This window comes from Phalaenopsis equestris, unplaced genomic scaffold (assembly GCF_001263595.1).
Source record: "Phalaenopsis equestris unplaced genomic scaffold, ASM126359v1 Scaffold232974, whole genome shotgun sequence".
Lineage (NCBI taxonomy): Eukaryota > Viridiplantae > Streptophyta > Magnoliopsida > Asparagales > Orchidaceae > Phalaenopsis > Phalaenopsis equestris.
The window spans coordinates 364,031-383,600 of record NW_018250931.1 but is presented as its reverse complement, the minus strand read 5'-3'; the positions used below and the strand labels follow the sequence as shown (position 1 = coordinate 383,600).

The 19,570-nt window shown below is 36.2% G+C and overlaps 1 protein-coding gene and 1 long non-coding RNA gene across 2 annotated transcripts; both read left to right on the top strand.

Annotated features, from left to right (window-relative positions):
• The first annotated feature begins 653 nt into the window (after positions 1–653).
• LOC110038497 lies at positions 654–17,182 on the top strand. Its single transcript, XM_020743363.1, has 5 exons — positions 654–1,143; positions 6,315–6,400; positions 6,747–7,052; positions 7,499–7,582; positions 16,551–17,182. The coding sequence occupies exons 1-5, from the start codon at positions 736–738 to the stop codon at positions 16,870–16,872; spliced, it is 1,206 nt and encodes a 401-aa protein (XP_020599022.1). The 5' UTR covers positions 654–735; the 3' UTR covers positions 16,873–17,182.
• On the top strand, positions 11,101–12,812 carry LOC110038499. The gene is made up of 3 exons (XR_002295430.1): positions 11,101–11,397; positions 11,482–11,515; positions 11,583–12,812. It is a non-coding gene; the product is annotated as an uncharacterized LOC110038499 (long non-coding RNA).
• Positions 17,183–19,570: the final 2,388 nt, after the last annotated feature.

Genomic DNA, 19,570 nt, shown 5'->3' with positions numbered 1-19,570 from the left:
CCAACAGGAGTTGGGTGGATAAATACAGACTCTTGAACTTGCCCTAGTGGTTCTAGCTTGCCACGCCATCTTTTTAGTTGGCTATTAAATTTTTTTGAGATTCGTGTTGACACATTTTTGATGTACATAAATCATCATATATATTTTTTTGAGATTATTAAAAAACCCTAGGATTCAAAATCCATTTGAATATTTAACCACATCAAAGATAAAATTTAAAGAACTAATTAAAGTTTAAAATAGAATATAAAATTTTGAGCAAACAAATTGGCATTATGTTATACTTATTTGGAAACTATGAAAGAAAATCATCATTCACTAAATCAAAATTTTTTTTTAAAGTTAAAACTCATATTAATTTACATTCAATGAAACATCAAATTTAATAAAACTTTTATTTTAAAATAAATTTATTTTCTTTCAAATAATTAAATTTGACTTAAATTAAATTTAAAAAAAAAACACAAAATGTTTTAAATTAAAATTTTATCCGAATATATATCAAACAAAAAAGAGGATATATTATAAAATTTAATTAATTTTTGTATATTATATTTTTCTCAAAATAAATTTAATAAAATTAAAGTAGAATGATCAAAATTTAAGTCAAATATTTTGACTCAAGTAATACACGTAATTAGTGTTCGCGGTCTAAACGTCTGAATTTTCGTTCTAGCAAAGCAAATTCTCAATTCCGTTCTTCGTCTCCCCTCCCACTTAATTCCACATTGTCGCATGCAGCGGCAGCCGCGTTCAGCTCTTCAAATCTCTTCCACTAACATTCGAATACGATCCCTACGAAGCCTCGTCTTCTTCTTCTCCTTCCCCTCATCCATGGAAGCCTCTTCTTTTTCCTCTTCGATCGGCGGCCCCAACGCTTCCTCGGCCTCCGCTGACCCCCGAAAGGAGACCTTCTCAGAAGCCGTTGGCGATGCAGAGTCGGCGAGGGAGTTCGGATTCCAGAGATCGGAGTTCCGGCGGGATTCGCTTGTGGGGACAGTACAATTGTACGATCGACACTTGTTCTTGCGGTACAAGTCGCCGGATTTGTGGCTACCTAACGTTGAGGGGCCGGAGTCTGACCATCTGCCGCGCCTCCTTGCCGCTGCGATGAAGGCGCGGAAGGACGATATGAAGAAAAAGGTGAGCAGCTTCTTTGGTTCGAAATGTATTTTGAGCTTTGAACCCCGATGCTGCTTATTTGTGTGAAAATTTTGACAAACTATACATGTTTTTCGACACTATTGATAGGTTTTATACAAGTAGGGTTTAGTAATGTTGTAAAAAACAACGACAATAAATCGAAAAATGGAACGAGAAAAATTGAATTGCATGCAAAAAAAATCAAAAAAAATACCAGAGTGACACACAGATTTACGTGATTCGACAAATTTGTCTACGTCCACAGAGCTGCAGAAGATTTTATTTCTTCGAGGAATTACATCGTCGATCGCCTCGACGTTTACAAGAAAATCTATTTTTTTCTCTTCATTCCTCTCTCTCTTCCTCTCTTTCTCTCTTGGAGGACTTGACTTGACTTTGACTTAGGTCGTGACTTGGTTTTGTCGTGGCTTATGAAAAGCCATAAGAAACTATTTATAGAAATCAGGAGAGCGGTAGGTGAGAGGTAGGTGAGCGGTAAGTGAGATGTGGTAGGTGAACAGTAGGTGGAAAGGTAGGTGAGCGGTAGGTGAGATTCTAAATTATGAAGCTAATTAAATTGCGATGGATCGGGTCTCCACATTACTCAACAATTCTCCAACTTGGAGACTGAGACACTGAATGCATCACCTACTGACTGTATCATTTACTAGCTGTACCAACTTTTTCCTCAAAAATGATATCCTCCACCTCTGCAACTCAAAGCTCTGGTCTTCATGCCAGAAGACCAGCTGAAGTCGAGCACAACTTTAACTTTTCACGAATAACATTCTCAATTGGCATATCACCATCAACGTAGCCTTATACTACCAAGCTCTTTCCTGGGTTACTCATGTATCTGCTTATAACTCCCACTGCATGGGCAATATCATGACTCTGCTAAAAGTCCTTTTGAACAAGCCTAACATTGTACCTCTTACTGTCATCAAGCGCAGTCTTCACCCGGTACACCCACTTGTTGTGCAATGTCTTCTTCCTTGGTAGAAGTTCTGCCAGCTCCCAAGTCTGATTCTCTGGTAGGAAATTCATCTCCTCCTTATTGGTCAGCTCACACTTACTCGAATTCTCATCTTGCAAGATTTCTTCATAGCTCTGTGGTTCTCCACCATTTGTCTGTACAAGGTCCGGTTTTCTTGCCTTGGGCGCTCTGCCACTTTTCAGGAAACTGACATTCTTCTGCTTCTCCATAATGCATCTCTGACTCATGTGTCATCGCCTGAGTAAACCTATAGTCATATATACTGTGTTAGTTTTCTTATCCCGAGCCAGTACTAATGCTTCTTTGGTAACCTTCCAGGTTGGTAACCTTCCAGGTATTTCCAGGTATTATCTGAGAACACCACCAAATGACCACCCTCATTGAGCTGCCCAACAGAGATGTGGTTTTTCTTCAACTCAAGAACGTGCCTGACATTTTGCAAATTTCATTTGCTCTTGTTAGGGAGTGCAATATCAATGTCTCCCATCCACATCACGTCCATAGCTTTTCCATCAGCCAAATATACCTTTTTAAAGTTACCTGCAACATAATTTTGCATTAACTCCCGGCGGGAAGATGTATGGAAGGAAGCTTCTGAATCTAGTATCCAGTCATCAATAGAACTGTGAACTGCCAGCAATAGCGCATCTTGTATTTCTTCAGTTACAACATTAGCACCATCATTTTATTTCTTCTTAGGATTCCTGTAGTTCATTTTTATGTGGCCAACCTTATAACAATTTCAGCAGGTTATCTGCTGACCAGACTTTGATTTTGATCTTCCTCTGTTTGAGTTCCTGTCTTGTGATCTCCCTCTGGAATCAACATTCAGTGTCGAACTTGAACAAGAGGCCTCACCATAATCCTTCCTGCGCACCTCTTCAGTCAAAATTAAATCACGAATATCATCATATTTCAATTTAGATTTACTTGCAGAACTGTTTCTCATAACTTCTCAGCTATTTGATAATGAAGCCAACAATATCAGCGCACGTATCTCATCATCAAAATTAATTTCAACAGACGACAATTGATTTGGTATTGAAATCATTCAAGTGTTGAGCAACATAGACACCTTCCGCCATCTTCAAGTTGAACAATTTTTTCATCAAATGCACTTTGTTATTCGCCGATAATATTTCATACATGTCTGATAAAGCTGCTATGAGATCTGCAGTAACCCTCTCCTTAATGACGTTGTGGGCAACCGATTTTGACAGAGTTAATCGAATAACCCCTAGAACCTGTCGATCCACAGATTTCATTCCGCCTCGTCCATCTTTTCTGGTCGCTTTCTCAGTAACGAAAGGTGAAGTTTCTTCCCATAGAGGTAGTCCTCTATTTGCATCCTTCAATAAGCAAAATCTGTGTCATTGAACTTCTCGACCCCCGATGTCTTCACTTCGTCTCCGTTCATCATTCTTTCTTAGATATGAACCAAATCTCTAATACCAGTTGTTGTGAAAAACAACAACAATAAAGCGAAAAATGGAACGAGAAAAATTGCACATAGAAAAAACACCAGAGCAACACACAGATTTACACAGTTCGACAAATTTTCCTACGTCCACGGAGCTGCAGAGGATTTTATTTCTTCGAGGAATTACACTGTCGAGCTCCTTGACGTTTACAAGATAATCTCTATTTTCTTTTCTCTCTTCCTCTCTCTCTTACTCTCTCTCTCTTAGAGGACTTGGCTTGACTTTGACTTGGCTTAGCTTGGCTTGTTTATGACAAACCATAAGAGACTATTTATAAAAATCAGGAGAGCGGTAAGTGGGATGTGGTAGGTGAGCGGTAGGTGAGATGTGGTAGGTGAGCGGTAGGTGGGAAGGTAGGTGAGATTCTTAATTAGGAAACTAATTAAATTGTGGTGGATCGGGTCTCCACATTACCCAACAAGTAATTCATGCAAATCAGGATTTGGCGTTAAATCCTGAAAAATTTTAATCACGTTAGATATTAAATTTGGTTACATTTTCTTGTTGCTGGGCCATGGTAGACTATTTGGAATTAAATTTTTGAATTTAGAGTTTTTGCGAATATAAGATTTAACAAGAAAATTAATAGGGTGGTGACTAAAAAAATCGTTATGATAACTAAATAAAAGAACTACTGGATTTAAATTAGAATTGTGAGCTGATTTGATTCACCCAAATTAATTATTATTTAGTTTGGAAGATAATTATATTTTTTCAGATAATCAGAGTACAATAAAAGGCATATTTGTTGTACCAAGAAGCATTTTTTTATGTTTTTGCTGCAATTTTAACTAGTTTGATTACTTCTTTTACATTAAACCCTCAAAAGTTATAAGATACAACAATAACAACAAACATTTATCCCACTAAGTGCGATCAGGTACATGAATCCTTTTTATCCATTGTATCTTATTGAGTGTAATATTCTCATAAAATTCTAATAAATTAAGATAATTTTTTTATTAAACATGGTCAAGTCTTGGTAGGCCTACCTCTAACTTTCTAAACATAAGTCAAATCTAAAACATCTCATCTCCTAATCAGATCATCAGATGACCGACGTTTAATGTGACCAAACCATCTAAGACGAGTCATTCTAATCTTTTCTGCCATTGGAGCTACACCAACCCTTTCACGAATACATTTGTTTCTCATTTTGTCTCTAAGTGTCAAGCCACTCATCCAACTAAGCATTTTCATCTCAACAACACTTAGTTTTATGCTTCTCTTCTATAGGCCAACATTTTGCTCCATAAAGCATTGCAGGTCTCACCCAATCTTATAAAATTTTCCTTCAAGTCTAAGCGGTACTTTTCTTTCACACAGTTGGTATGATGCATTTCTACAATTCAATCATCCAACCTGAATTATACTAATAACATCCCCATCTATATCACCATCACTTTGGACAATAGAACCACGATATCTAAACAGTTCACTCATTTTATTAACTTGATCACCTATTCATTGTTACAACTCTGCCACTAAATCTACTGCTACTAAGATTAGTGGCATAGTTACAAACCCATGCCTTGGTTGCAAGATGCAACTGAAAAATATAGGTTTTATTTAGCAAAAATTCTAGTAATTCAAAAGGTAATTCTACAAAAGCTATAAATCATTATTATATGTTTTAGTCACATAGTTAATTAATTTGTGAGATAGTTGATGATTAAGGTTAAATGGCGAGATCTTTACTGGACAAAATTTCAAGCCGCTTGTACTCTAGCATATTGTACTACTAGCATATAGATATGTAGAGATTATGTACTCGGCATTATTAAAACAAAAGGGCAGGAACTTTGGAATGATAATCAAGCCAACATAGTGTAATCACAATTTATGAAAAATGATTTTTTTGTTTATTTTAAATAGGTTCAGTATGCAAATTACTATACATAATTGATATCTTAAGACTTAAGAGTAAATGGAAAAATTTAAATCATTTTAAATGTGATTAAAATTTCAACCCAGTAATACTTCATTTTTTCTTTGCTACACACTACTATCTTTAAATGAAAAATACGGAATTCTCAATCCTTTTTCTATATGAAAATAGTTGGTGAAGAGTATTGTTGAATACCATGCTAGAACCTATGAAGTGCCTACTCTTATGACCATGGCATTTTATTTTGAACAACTGGAGACTTTGACTCGTCTGGCTCCCATGAACGCACCATACAGCTTGTCAATTCTCATTTTTCTAGGAAAAATTTCTTCACTTTGATTCTTCCTGGACCTAGACACCTCTAGGTCAGATTGTAGACAAAATTATAACGAAACTTTACCATTCAGTGAACCGAGTCTTATTTTTTTTTTTGTTTATCATCTGACCCTTCCCTATGCTCATATTAATATCTTTTAGCACTCAATTTCTGTGCTTTATCATACAAGTAATTACCTGTAATTTTGCCGGTAATATACAAATACTCAAAGAAATAGAAATTATTTGTTTTGAAGCAGCCTGACTTGTTCATGATAGAAGAACAAATGGATTTCACTCTTAAATATCCTTTTTTTTTAAAAAAAATTTAATAGGGCGAGCTCTTTCTTAGACAAGGAATTAAGTTTTTCCTTTCTTGAAGATCAGCTCAAACTGAAGTGCTTTTCATCAAAGTGCTATTTTGATAGAATAGGGCTATTATTTTTGTATTGTAGCTTTTAAACATGCTCATTCTTCACTTTTTTGACAGACTCGTTTAGCCATATGTGGAGCAGCAGATAGTACTGATACATCAGAAGGAGATGTTTTGATATTTCCTGAAATGATTGGATATCGGTTAGATAATCAATTGCAATCAATTATTTTAGAGGCATTTACATACATTCCACCTGATTTCTATGCGTTTACATATTGAACACCTAAACTTCACTTTTTACATTCATACCACTCAAGCCTTTCTTATCACATAAAAAATACTACCATTTTAACTTTTAAAAAGTAAAATGCACCTTTCATTGCATAGATAAGGTGGTTTATTTGAAAAAATTGAAGTTTAAGTGTTAGATACTTATATACATAGGAATTGAGTGGTATGTATGTAAATCTTCCATTATTTTATCATATAACCTATTTATATTGATGTTTATGCAAGAGCAGTAGAAAATTCCATTTTTGATTGCAGGGGATTGACAGATGGTGATATAGATAATTTTGTTGATTTAGTGCTTGTGAAGGAGACTGAATGGCTCTCTGGAGTAGTTGAGACATTGACTGGTTCATATATTTTTGTATGCGCTCATGGTAGTCGGGATCGAAGGTGTGGTGTTTGTGGGCCTCCTCTCATTGAAAAGTTTAAGGAGGAGATTTCTTTACGTGGTCTTGATGGTCAAGTGTTTGTTAGTCCTTGCTCGCATATTGGCGGTCATAAGTATGCTGGAAATGTCATCATATTTAGTCGAAGTAAAACAGGGCATGTGTCTGGAAATTGGTGAGTTTGTGCACTACTAAAGGGTTTTTTGGTATTTTCCATTGATGTTAGTAGGGATGGAATATTTACATACATGATGCTTTACCTAGAAATTTTATATTTACTTAAGATCCTTCTTTCGTAGACACCCAGACAGAGAGAGAGCGAGGGAGATTAAAATGCCTCACTTTCTACTATAGTATTCTGATGTTATGCAGAAGCCCTAGCTGTAATTTTTATAAACATAAAATTATAAAATATTTGCTATTTATATATGTAAATAAAAAAAATGAGATTGTGAAATAGATAAATGTGAACAATTGGAGTATGTATGAAGCTTGCTCTTTTAGCACTGTTCAGACCTTTGTTTTGTCATTTGAAATTTTGCTTTTTTCTTACTGAAGTGTATGAATCTTTTTTATAATCTTCACCAATTTGATTAATCTATCTGGTTTTGTCTTGTATAGGTATGGATATGTCAGTCCAGATGACGTTCCCATGCTACTTGAACAGCAAATTGGGAAAGGAGAGATTATAGATCATCTATGGAGGTACTCTTTCTCTTTTTTGCCACTAAAAAAAAAGAAAATTTTACTTGGATCCTCTATATTTCAAATATGTCAGCACGAATCTCTTGGAAATCATACAATCAACAACAGAGGAACATAATTGAGGTGTCGAATGGTAGAACAGATAACTCAACAGCAAAAAGTCGACCGATTTTACAACTCAGTTGATCGACATAATAGTCCGACGGAATCTTTTAGCGGAGTTTGTCGACCGACGAAGTTACCAATCATAAGACTGCTAGCGAAGGTTCGCACACTCTGGTTAAACGACCCAATTGCTAGGAAGAAGATGTGATCGACCGATACCGACACAGCTAGCCAGCCTCAATACTTTGGGCGATTGACTATTCGTCACCTTTATTTCATTACCACATAATTTGAATTCAGTCATTCAGACAGTTATGGAAAGTGCTCTTTCCTTACATGTACTTCTTATCCTGGACCTCTATAAATAGGAGTTCATGATATCAATAAAGGACCTTTTGGATCCTCTCGGGAAAATTCTGACATTTGAAGATTCCTCACATTTCTTAGCTTTCTCTTTTTTTATCCCTTTCTCTCACTTTTCCACTCTCGGCTCTTACTCTCGGGGCGTGTTTCACAAGAAGATAATTTAGGATTCAACTTTCTAAAAGATGATGCAGTGAGCGTGGACATGCGACATATGAGAAGTGGAGCCAATTACGAAGGAGAATCACAGCGATGGAGGAACCAAAGAGAGTGGGAGAATACTTGGGAGCTATCATATCAAACCAAGGAAATGATTGAATGACGAAAGGAAGGAGGAAGAATTGGAAGACGCAGAGAAGGAAAACAAAAAACGTAAGGATAAAAGACAGTCCATAGCCCTATTTATAAAGTTGGCGCAAAAATCGAGGGGTCACATAACATAATTGTCACACCAAACATCATTTCACATTAATTAAGTATTATTTTATTGCAAATAACATCATTACAAGTCACAAAGGAAAAAATTTATAAAAGGGTCTTTTGTCGCTTCAGCCAGGGCATACCTCTTTTGAAGCATTCTCCGGAAGACCATCTCTCCACCAAACCTAATATCTCCCATCCGGTTGACATCTTGATGAAATCTACTGAGATCAATCAACTCACGGATGGGACTTAACTCAGCGAGCACATCTTGCATGGATCCCCGGAGTGACACAACCTCCTCCTCCAACCTAGTAATGTAAGCTGACCTTCGCTGAAGTGCGGCAATCCCTGCCTCCATGCGCTCACAGCGAACCGACCACTTTGGCGCGGATGCTTCGACAGAATTTTTTCAGCTGCTTGGGTCAAATGACCAGCCATCTCTGTCATACGGTGTTCCATTAAGGCGGAGGACAGCTGCCAACACTGCAATTGCTTCTACTGGGAGTCGGTGAAGTGGCAGATCCATAAAGATTGGTCGACCACGGGAGGAGGTAACTGATCCTAAAGGCACAATAGCGAATGTCGAGGTAAAATCAACGACGTCCTGGGACAACCCGCCATCGATTCTGGCCTCCGGAACGACTAGCTCATCTACATTGAGAATAATGTCAAAGGATTATTAAAAAATTATAAAAAGAAATATTTTTACAGACCTAAAACTCTATCTATTTCGGAAAGAGTTATAAAAACTCCCGTCCCTTGCTTCAGGGCATCTTTGTTCTCACTTGGCAAAGTAAGCCAAGGGGGGGGGGTCGGGGGGGGGCAGGAGGAGCGACCCACCCAAGCCCCGCGCTCGGGCTAGCGGCTAGGCAAGTCCACCGTCGATGTCCTCTTCGATGGTCTAGCATCAGGGCTGTCAGAAAAAAAAACAATATTCTCGGCTAGCTCAAGGTCGGGTATCGTTCGTTTCTTTTTCTTAACAATTCTCTTCTTTTTTTCCATTGTTGACGACGCAGAAAGCAGAAAGTCTTCCAAAGCTAGAAGGTGGACATCCATTTCCTTCTACTCGAACCATTGGCCATTATATCAATCAAAAGACTCAGAGCCCGCATAAGGAAAAGGAAAGCGCAAAGCCTCTAGCTCTATTTATAGGGTTCACTGGGCACGAAAACCAAGGGAGAGTTGATTATTGAATTAATTTTCTCAATTTTTGTGCCATTTACCGCATAAATAATTTTATCTTTATCATATCTATCCCCTTCAAGGAGCAGAAAAATCTGGGAACTAATATGGATACTACGAATATGTCGACATTAATCTCGAGGAAATCTGACAATCAACAATAGAGGAGCATAAGTGAGGTGACAGATAACTCAACAACAAATAGTCGACTGACTTTACAAGCTCAGTCAACCGATATAATAGACCGACGAAATCTTTTCAACTGAATCTGTCGAACGACGAAGTTACCGATCATGAGACTGCTCGCGAAGGTCCGTACACCCTAGTTAAACAATCCAATTGCCAAGAAGAAGATGCGATCAACTGATACCGACACAACTGACCGACCTCAAGGTTTTGGGCGATCGACCATGTGTCTCTTTTATTTTCATTACCATGTAATTTGATTTCAATTATTCAGACAGTTATGGAAAGCGCTCTTTCCTTGCATGTACTTATATTCCCTACCCTTGTAAATCGGAGGTTATGACATTAATAAAGGGATTTGGATCCTCTCGGAAAAATTTTGACATTTGAAGATTCTCAAACATTTCTTAGCTTTCTCTCTTTTTCTCCCCCTCTACTTTTCCTCTCTTAGCTCTAACTTTTTGAGGCGTGTTCTACAAGAAGGCAATTTAAGATTCAACAGATCCTAATTTTTTTTTATATGATAAATTAAAACCATTATTTCACTCTCTAAATTTGTATTAGTAGTCATGTGATAGTAATTACAGGGTAGATACTCATTTCCACGGGGGTCATATTGTTTTGCTCTAATTGAACTATAAGCAAGGCATTGTTTCCAACGGTTCATTACATTTGATCATTTGTTGTGCACAATAATTTTATTTAATTGGTATAGATAGAAATTCAAACGCTTAAATGTTTCTTCACAGTTCTCAAATAGGGTGCTAACTAGATGGTCAAATACTTTGACAAAATTTAATATTACCTTTTTATTACTTTCATTGAATTTCTACTCTAGATTTTGTTTGAGAACCTATAACAGTTGACAGCCTTAGGGCCGGCATTGAGATCATGCTTTCCTCGTGTCTACTAAACTAGATAATCGTAAATTTGGTTATGGAAAAAAATAGTTATCTTATAAATTTTATTTTTGTTCCTCATTTATATTCATATTGCCTTAATCTCTCTATCAACGGTGCTATTGCTACCATTGCTGCTCAGTGTGGCAGGAGCCCTAGATTAAGGGATAGAATAGCTGTTGCTTAGCCTTCCTCTATGACCTCCACCCACTAAAATTTGATGTGATGCTAGGCATTGAATACATTCAAATGATTTATTTCCATGACTATCCTCTTCCGCTAAACCAATTGATCCTAGTGTTGATTCCCTCAATAAATACCCCCCTTCATTATTGATGCCAATCCTAATGATCTGCTTACCTTCAATCATTGAATTATTGAACTATCCAATGTAGATGATGGTTCAATTTTGTTGGAGAATATTTTTTATTCCATCTTGTGGGATTTCCTTGGGTGATAACATTTGGTAGATGAAAATGATTTTACCATCTATTTATTTCGGTGAACTTTTCTCTCGCTTCATCTTGACCTGCCTCAACAGGAGGAGCGACCCGCTCAACCCCCTCAACGACTGCACTAGTGCTCGTGCCAGTGACTAGGAAATGGTCCACCGTCGACGTCCTCTTCGATGGCCGAGCATCAGTGCTGTCAGAAGAAGTAACTTTCTTGACCAGCTCAAGATCGGGTGTCGTTCGCTTCTTTTTTTTTTAACAATTCACTTCTTGTTTTCCATTGTAGAAGATGCAGGAAACCAAAAGCCATCCAAAGCTAGAAGGTGGATGTCAATTTCTTTTCTACTCGAACCATCGGCTATGGTATTAATCAAATGATTATGAGTGCAGATAAGGAAAAGGAAAGCGCAAAGCCTTTAGCTCTATTTATAGGGTTTACTGGGCACGAAAATCAAGGGAGAGTTGATTATTGATTAATTATCTCAATTTTTGTGTCTTTTACTGCTTAAATAATTTTTCTGTCCTTCTCATAGCTATCGCCATGAAGGAGCAAAAAAATCGGGTAACTAATATGCATACTACAAATATGCCAACACAAATTTCGAGGAAATCGGATGATCAACAACAAAGGAGCACAAGTGAGGTGTCGGATGGTAGAATAGATAACTCAACAATAAATAGTCAACCGACTTTATAGTTTAGTCGATCGACATAACAAATCAAAGGAATCTTTTTAGCGAAATTTGTCGACCGACAAAGTTACCAATCACGAGACTGCTAGCAAAGGTCCGCACACCATGTTTAAACCCAATTGCCAAGAAGATGCAATTGACCGACACAATCGATTGATAGCAACACAGTCAGCCGACCTCAAGGCTTTAGGCATTGACCACGTGTCGCCTTTATTTTTATTACCATGTAATTTGAATTTAATCTTTCAGACAGTTATAAAAAGTGTGCTTTCCTTACCTGTACTTGTATTCCTGGACGCCTCTATAAATAAGAGGTCATGAAATCAATAAAGGACCTTTTTGGATCCTCTCGACAAAATTCTGCATTTGAAGATTCTCTTACATTCCTTTGCTTTCTCTCCTTTTCTTCTTCTCTCTCACTTTTTCTCTCTCGGTTCTAACTCTCGGGGCGTGTTCTGCAAGAAGACAATTTAGGATTCAACATATCCTAAATTTTTTTATATGATAAATTTAAACCATTGTATCACTCTCTAATTTGTATTAGTAGTCATGCAATAGTAATTATAAGGTAGATACTCAATTCCACAGGGTTCATATTGTTTTGCTCCAATTGAACTATAAGCAAGGCATTGTTTCCAACGGTTCATTACATTTGATCATTTGTTGTGCACAATACATTTATTTAATTGGTATAAATGGAGATTCAAACGGTAAAATGTTTCTTCACAGTTCCCAAATAGGGTGATAACTAGATGGTCAAATACTTTGACAAGATTTAATATTTTTTTTCTATTTATTTCATTGAATTTCTACTCTAGATTTTGTTTGAGAACCTAGAAGAGTTGACAGCTTTTGGGCCGGCATCGAGATTATGCTTTCCTCGTGTCTACTAAACAAGATAATCCTAAATTTGGGTATTGCGGTTGGGAACAAGAGAATTAGGTTATGGAAAAGAACAATTATCTTATAAATTAGGTTATGGAAAAGAACAATTATCTTATTTGTGATCCTCATTTATATTCATATTGCCTTAATCTCTCTACCAACAGTGCTATTGCTACCGTCTGCTCAGTGTGGCAGGACCCCTAGATTGAGGAATATAATAGTTATTGCTTAGTCTTCCTCTATTGACCTCCAATCACTAAAGTTTGATGTGATGCTAGACATTGAATATAATTCAAATGATTTATTGCCAAGACTACCCTCGTTCGCTAAACCAATTCATCTTAGTGTTGATCCCCCCCAATAAAAATCTCTCTTCATTATTGATGACGATCCTAATGATCTGCTTAGCTTCAATCATTGAATTATTGAACTATCCAACGTAGATGATGGCTCAATTTTGTTGGGGAATATTTTTTATTTTATTTTTCGGGATTTTCTTGGGTGATGAACCTTTAATAGATGAAAATGATTTAATGGTACGAGTTCTTTGAAGAAATATATAAAGAAAAGGCCTTTAGTGTCATTGTTGCTCCTCTTGATTTATCATTGTTTTGGAGGGTTGTGTGATGATTTCATAATTTGCAAAAAAATATGAAGGTTAGATAGTTGGGATCTCTTAAAATCCAGATAGTGAGAATGATGCTGAGGATCTTTAAGATTTTCTTGTTATTTTATTGGATGTTTACAATTAAACAAGGATCTGTTTTTGAGTGTTCATTGTTTAGTTTGTTTTGGGTCTTTGTTGGGATGTCATCACCCTTGTACTTGTAAGCTTATGTCTTACTTTTTACTCCAGTTAAACATTCTTTTTAAGAGATTTGAGTGTTGTACAAGTAAATATAAAGATTTGTATATTATCCATGTAAATATATAAGAATTTTATGTTATGCATGTAAATTCCTTAAGAAACTTTCATTTTGTAAGGATGCAGATGATTTCAATTCTAAAATTCTTAATTAGTTATGCATCTATTCCATGACATGATTGTGAAGTTTATAAATGACCTTACACTTCAATAAATCCATACTGTTGTAGAACATTATCATGTTCGTACGTGTATGGAAATAAAACAAAATCTAAGCTATAAATAAAATGGCCAAAAGAAGACTTTGTTGATTTGATGAACTACCATTTAGGATGCAAGTAAGTTTTGACATGAATTTTTTTTTTTCTCATACACATTATAAATGCACGCGCCCTGCATATACAAGACCTTGAAAAACCTAAGATATGAATTTTAGCTCTAGAACATAGATTAGAAAGAGTGATTGTAAATTTTACAAATAACTTAAACCTTATAAATCCATACCTTTAACAAAGATAATCGTTCCCGCAGAATAGAAAAAAAAAAGCATAGGCTTAGCACCGATTCAAATGATTAAAAGCAGGCCTAATTAGTTAGTGATACACTACCATTAATGTTACCTGTGGTAGTTCTAGCTAGTTTAGTTGTTAAAGGCTTTAAAAGTTGTTAACAGCATTTTGCATATGAATTTTTTCTACATCGAGGTTATGCTTTGGAACTTGAAACTTTCCTTCAATGGTACTGGTGAATAATTTCTTAAAACAGTTGCATGAAAAATGTAGTGTTAGGTGGTCTCTGGATTTTCTTAAAGGATATTCTTAACATTTTGATATTTTGCAGGTACTCTTTGAAATTGACAGAAATTTATTAGACGTCATTGATCCTTAATGTTTACCATTTTAATTTTTCTTTCAGTTACACGTAGCATTTGATTACTAGCTTCAAAAGAAGTAATCCTGTTTCCCTGTTGTCCCTTGAAGTGAACCCATTTTATTCCTGTGATATAAGATTTTGAAAATCATAAATGGAAGAAATTTCTTATTTATAGATCTTCGTTTATGATGCAGTGAAGATTTTCTTGTCCACTTAATGTGTTGGTAATAGTGTATTTGCTCTTTTCTTTCTTCAGGGACCGATGCCTATCAATGGTAATTACTTCCGGGCATGACCATGTGTGCTCGCTGAAGGTTCTATGAACTTCTTGGGCTACGAGAAGGTATGTAAGGACGCAATATGATCCCATATTACTCAAAAAGGTGTTCAAAATACGTGACTTCAAAAATGAATGCTAATAAATGATTAAAAAATGAATGATTGACGAGAAATTATTTATAAAAGATACAGACAACCAATAACGAAGTAAATTTTAAATATACTGCTTCAATTAAATTGATTAGTGACACTTTCATATGTTAATAACAAGATATAAAAAATAAATATAAAAAATTTAATAGACATCATTCGACCGTTTGTTACCATCTTAGTTAATTTCAAGCCCCATTCCGGGTCATGAAGAAAGTAATTTCAGAGCCAAGGTTTATAATTAATTAATGCAATCTAGATGAAAGAGCTAATATGATAATTATAGGAAATTTTAAAAAATATAGAAATAAAATTAAAGTTAACTCAATGTAATAGTTACTATCCATTCACACATAGAGTTACAACCAAAATTATAGAATAAGGGAGTTCAATAGAAAATATTATGGATAGTTAATGTTGGCACGCTTAATGAGACGTGACTTGAGGTCCACTTTTAAATTTTGAGAATAAAATTTTTGAAGAGAATATGAGGCAGAGTCATGCTAACGAAGAGCCAAAGAGAAGGAATCGAGAAGCTCCGGAAACCGAAGATGGAGGAGAGGCAGTGAGAGAGCCGAATTCAAAAAGGCGTTTTGGCTTTATAAAGTGTCTTTGCCTACTTACCTGAAGAGTTGAACGGAGTATATGGGAGACGACAGATGCTAGACAGACTTTTCGTGCTTCGATCAAAATTGAGGCGAGTGGGTGTCAAGCAGTGGAGCCAGCATCGGTGTCGTGCACAGAAAGAGGAAACAAGGAAGATGCACTTGTGATGTGTGAGGGCAAAAAAAGCGTCGAAGTCGAGCATTCGTGCGAGAGGGAGCCAAAACCGTAAGAGAGAGGAGACGGAGTCGCGCATGCTACAACCGTGTGAAGGAGGAGACAATCGTGTGGTTTGGGCGATTGTGTTGTTTAGGGCGACCAAGGTAAGTCTTAAAATTTTTTATTAAATTGATTTAATAATAATACTAATAAGATATATATATATATATATATATTGAATAAAAATGGGGAGTTTACATACATAGCATACAGTTCTTATGTATTTACATATCTCACCACTAAACTTTCATATTTACACACATAGTACTCAAGTCTTTAATATCACAAAAAACATAGTACTATTATCATTTTTTACAAGTGATACAACATTTCATGCATACATTAAAGCACCAAAGTGTTATGTATGCAAATATAAAAATTTAGGTGCGAGATGTGAAATGCATAAGAATTTTGTGCTTTGTATGTAAATTTCCCCCGCTTCCCAACCAAGAATAAAACAAAAAGCTCGATATTAATTTTGCTGCATCACTTCATCTTCATGCTGCTATGATTTATGATCATCGCTACCAATGACATAATATCTACTTACAATTGATGAGAAACTCAACACATCAAATCATGGTTATCCAAAGATAACTGAAATCATTAGATGCCATGACCATTTGAAAATTTGATGAAATTTGGATGCAAAATAATGATCCTCAAGCTCTCTCCCTCTCTTCCTCCTTTTTTCTTTCAAAAATTTTGGTTGTGCTTTCTTATCATGTAGTCCTAAATATTTGGAACTCATTTTGCCATTAATACATTTTGCAATTTCCTTTCAACTATCAGAGGCCAGATGGGTTTGTCAGTAGAGGAACAAAGAAAAGCTCAGAGCATTAGGTGTCAGCCAAATACCCCAATTGGGGAGGATAGAGCTTCAGGCTGTTGCCAAGGTAATGGAAACCTCAGCTGCTGCCAGAATGCTATAGATAAACCACATTCCAATCACAAGGAAAACAACTCTATCAGCAGCAGTAAAATCACTGATAAAAAGAAGAATTTTACAACATGGCTCAAGCCACCAAAGCCAGGCACCTATGCCACCCTCGCTTTTGCCGTTGCTATTGCTTCGGTTAGTTGTGCTTTTTTCTACTACAGAAATCGAAGGTGATGATCAGATCAGGCTCTCTTTTCGTCCCACCAATATCTAAATAATCAGTCATCCTGCTAATTACCATACTGTTGCACAATAAGAAAGGGCTGCAGAAAAAATGATACCTTTTTTTCTAAGTTCCTTATTTCCTTAGAATGTTTACATACAAAATAAGTTATGGTAATTGGATTCTCAGAGGTTGGGATGTCATTTAAGCTTTGTAAAAAATGGTTGTGTTTTATTTTGTTGCGAAACTTGGTATGTAATTGCTGCTGATCTCTTGGACATATGGTTTGATTATAAAAGCTTATTTCTTGCCATAAAAGTTTTGGGCATTTGCATACATGCCACATGTGAAACATATGTAAGAATTGAAGTATAGGTGTTAAATATGTAAATACATAAGAATTGAGTGGTATGAATGTAAATCTTCCTAAAAATTTTGAAAGATAGCAAAAGGTTATAGTCAAATAGAATTCTAACAGTTTGAAAAGCTGCTGCTAGCATGAATTGTTTTGTAGCATATTACTTCTACTGTATTTCTGCAGAAACAAAAGAACACCAATGAAATGCATCTTTTTTGTAAGGAAGATTTACATACATACCACTCAATGCTCATGTAATTACATATCTAACAACTAAACTTCAGTTCTTACATATTTGCCACCTTACCCTATGCATGAAAAGGTGAACTTTACTTTTAAAATAATGATATTTCTGATTTGATATGAAAGATTGGGGTGGTACAAATGTAACTGGTAAACTTTACATGTTAGATATGTAAATACACAAGAATTGAGTGGTATGTATGTAAATCAACCTTTTTGGTTATTTCATCAGGGCAAAAGAGATCTATAAGACATTAACCACTGAACTACATAACTGTAAGACAAACACTTCCAGCATCTAGCTTTGGTGTGCGTGCCATGGAGCTGTAATTGCCCGCAGAGGCGGAGGCCTCGGATGTCGAAGACAATCGATGAAGCGTTGGACGAAGGAGAAGATAGGTCGGCACCAGACGACAACAATGCCGATTTGACCGATAATTCCGCCTGCGAAGGCTGCGGCTGTAATGGGCTCCATGTGCCGATTCAAGCAGCGGCAGAGGATGCGATGAAGAAGTTGCAGAGATTTTGCTCATTTTATAGCTGAGATCAGGCGTTAGGGCTCAAAAATCACAATTGAAAGGGGGGATGAAACGTCTGTTGATGGAACTGCAACCGCTGCTTGTTTTCCCTTTCTTATCTGTTTATTAATGTCTTGAGCAGTTATAGTGAGGAAGGTTTGCCTACATACCACACAATTCCTGTGTATTTACTCGGGCTATAAACGAGCTGGTTGGTGTTCAGCTCGTTCGAAATAGCTCTTCGAAATCGGCTCGTGAACAGTGTGTTCATATTCGGCTCGATTTAAATATTCATGTTCGTGTTCGGCTCGTGTTCGGCTCGAAATTGACTCCTTAAATTAAAATTGAGAAAAATAGATGTGAAGTGTGGGATTCGAACCTGTATCAAATATATACAAAAGAAAACATTAATCACATTACAAAGTAATTATAAAGGGTAAGAGATTTGACACATGGATTGCTAGTTTTGCATCAAATTAGTCCAATTTTGAAATCAGCTCGAGCATATTTAGTGCAGCTCGGAATTGGTTGTGGCTTCTTATATTCAATTTCAAGCCGGCTCAAATTGAGTTATTTGAATCCATTTCAGCTCGGAAATAGTCTCGAAATTGAAACAAATTTGCTCAAATTGAGTATTTGAATCTGTTCCAACTCGAAATTGGCTCGTGACTTGTTATATTTAATTCTAAGATCAGAGTGTTTTTTCATTTTCAGGAGTTAAATATTGAATTCTGGCTTCCTAGAATAAAAATTGAGCTAAGAAGATAATAATTTACTTGATTACTTGATAAACGATTAGTATTTTACACAAAAATTAAAAAGAAGATAATATTTGACTTGATCATGTGAGAAATAATATATATGTGGAATTTTTAACTACTAATTTATTTTTTTCTTTCTGCTTCTTATGTTGCTAAAACTCAAATATCACGTCATTGGCTGTGTTTTACAGCATATGAATGATGGCCAGATCAAATATCGCTTAACTTTCATAGTGATTTAATTATGAACCATGCATATGGAAAGTACAAAAGTAATAGAATGGCACATAGAAGGTAGGGCTGTCAATTTAGGAGCTGCTCCTGGAGGCTCAAGAGACATCGCTGATAGGACCCTTCTATCTTGGATACAACTGTCTTAGTAAGCTTAGCCAAAACTTCAGCGTTGTTGTTTATTGAACGGGAGATCCTAACTAAGGTGACATGAGGGATGTGCTCTTGTAATGCCATAACTCTCTCATGATAAGCAAAGAGATCCGACATAAGAACTTTGTAGGTTCCTAACACTTAGCAAATAATGAGCTGAGAATCCCCATAAACTTTGATCTTTTTGATGTTCCTCTAGATGTTTAACTCCAGCCCAAGAACTAAGGCTTCATATTCTACTTATTATTTGTACGCGGCTCTTTTAAGCTTTAAGAATAAAAAATAACACCATGCTTAGGGGAAACAAAAATAAGGCCGATGCTAGCCTTCACCCTCGGGAGAGAACTTAACGGGATCTCCTTTAAAAAAGACGCTACATCAAAGCACAGCTCCCACTAAGGGAGATAGATGACTAATAGATGCTCTTCAGGAAAGCCATCATTTA

Excerpts from the sequence above, each read along its gene's own strand:
- LOC110038497 (XM_020743363.1), top strand. The coding sequence starts at position 736 with ATGCAGCGGCAGCCGCGTTCAGCTCTTCAAATCTCTTCCACTAACATT. Across the intron at positions 1,144-6,314 it reads AGGACGATATGAAGAAAAAG|ACTCGTTTAGCCATATGTGG; the intron begins GTGAGCAGCTTC and ends CTTTTTTGACAG. Across the intron at positions 7,583-16,550 it reads ATTATAGATCATCTATGGAG|AGGCCAGATGGGTTTGTCAG; the intron begins GTACTCTTTCTC and ends TTCAACTATCAG.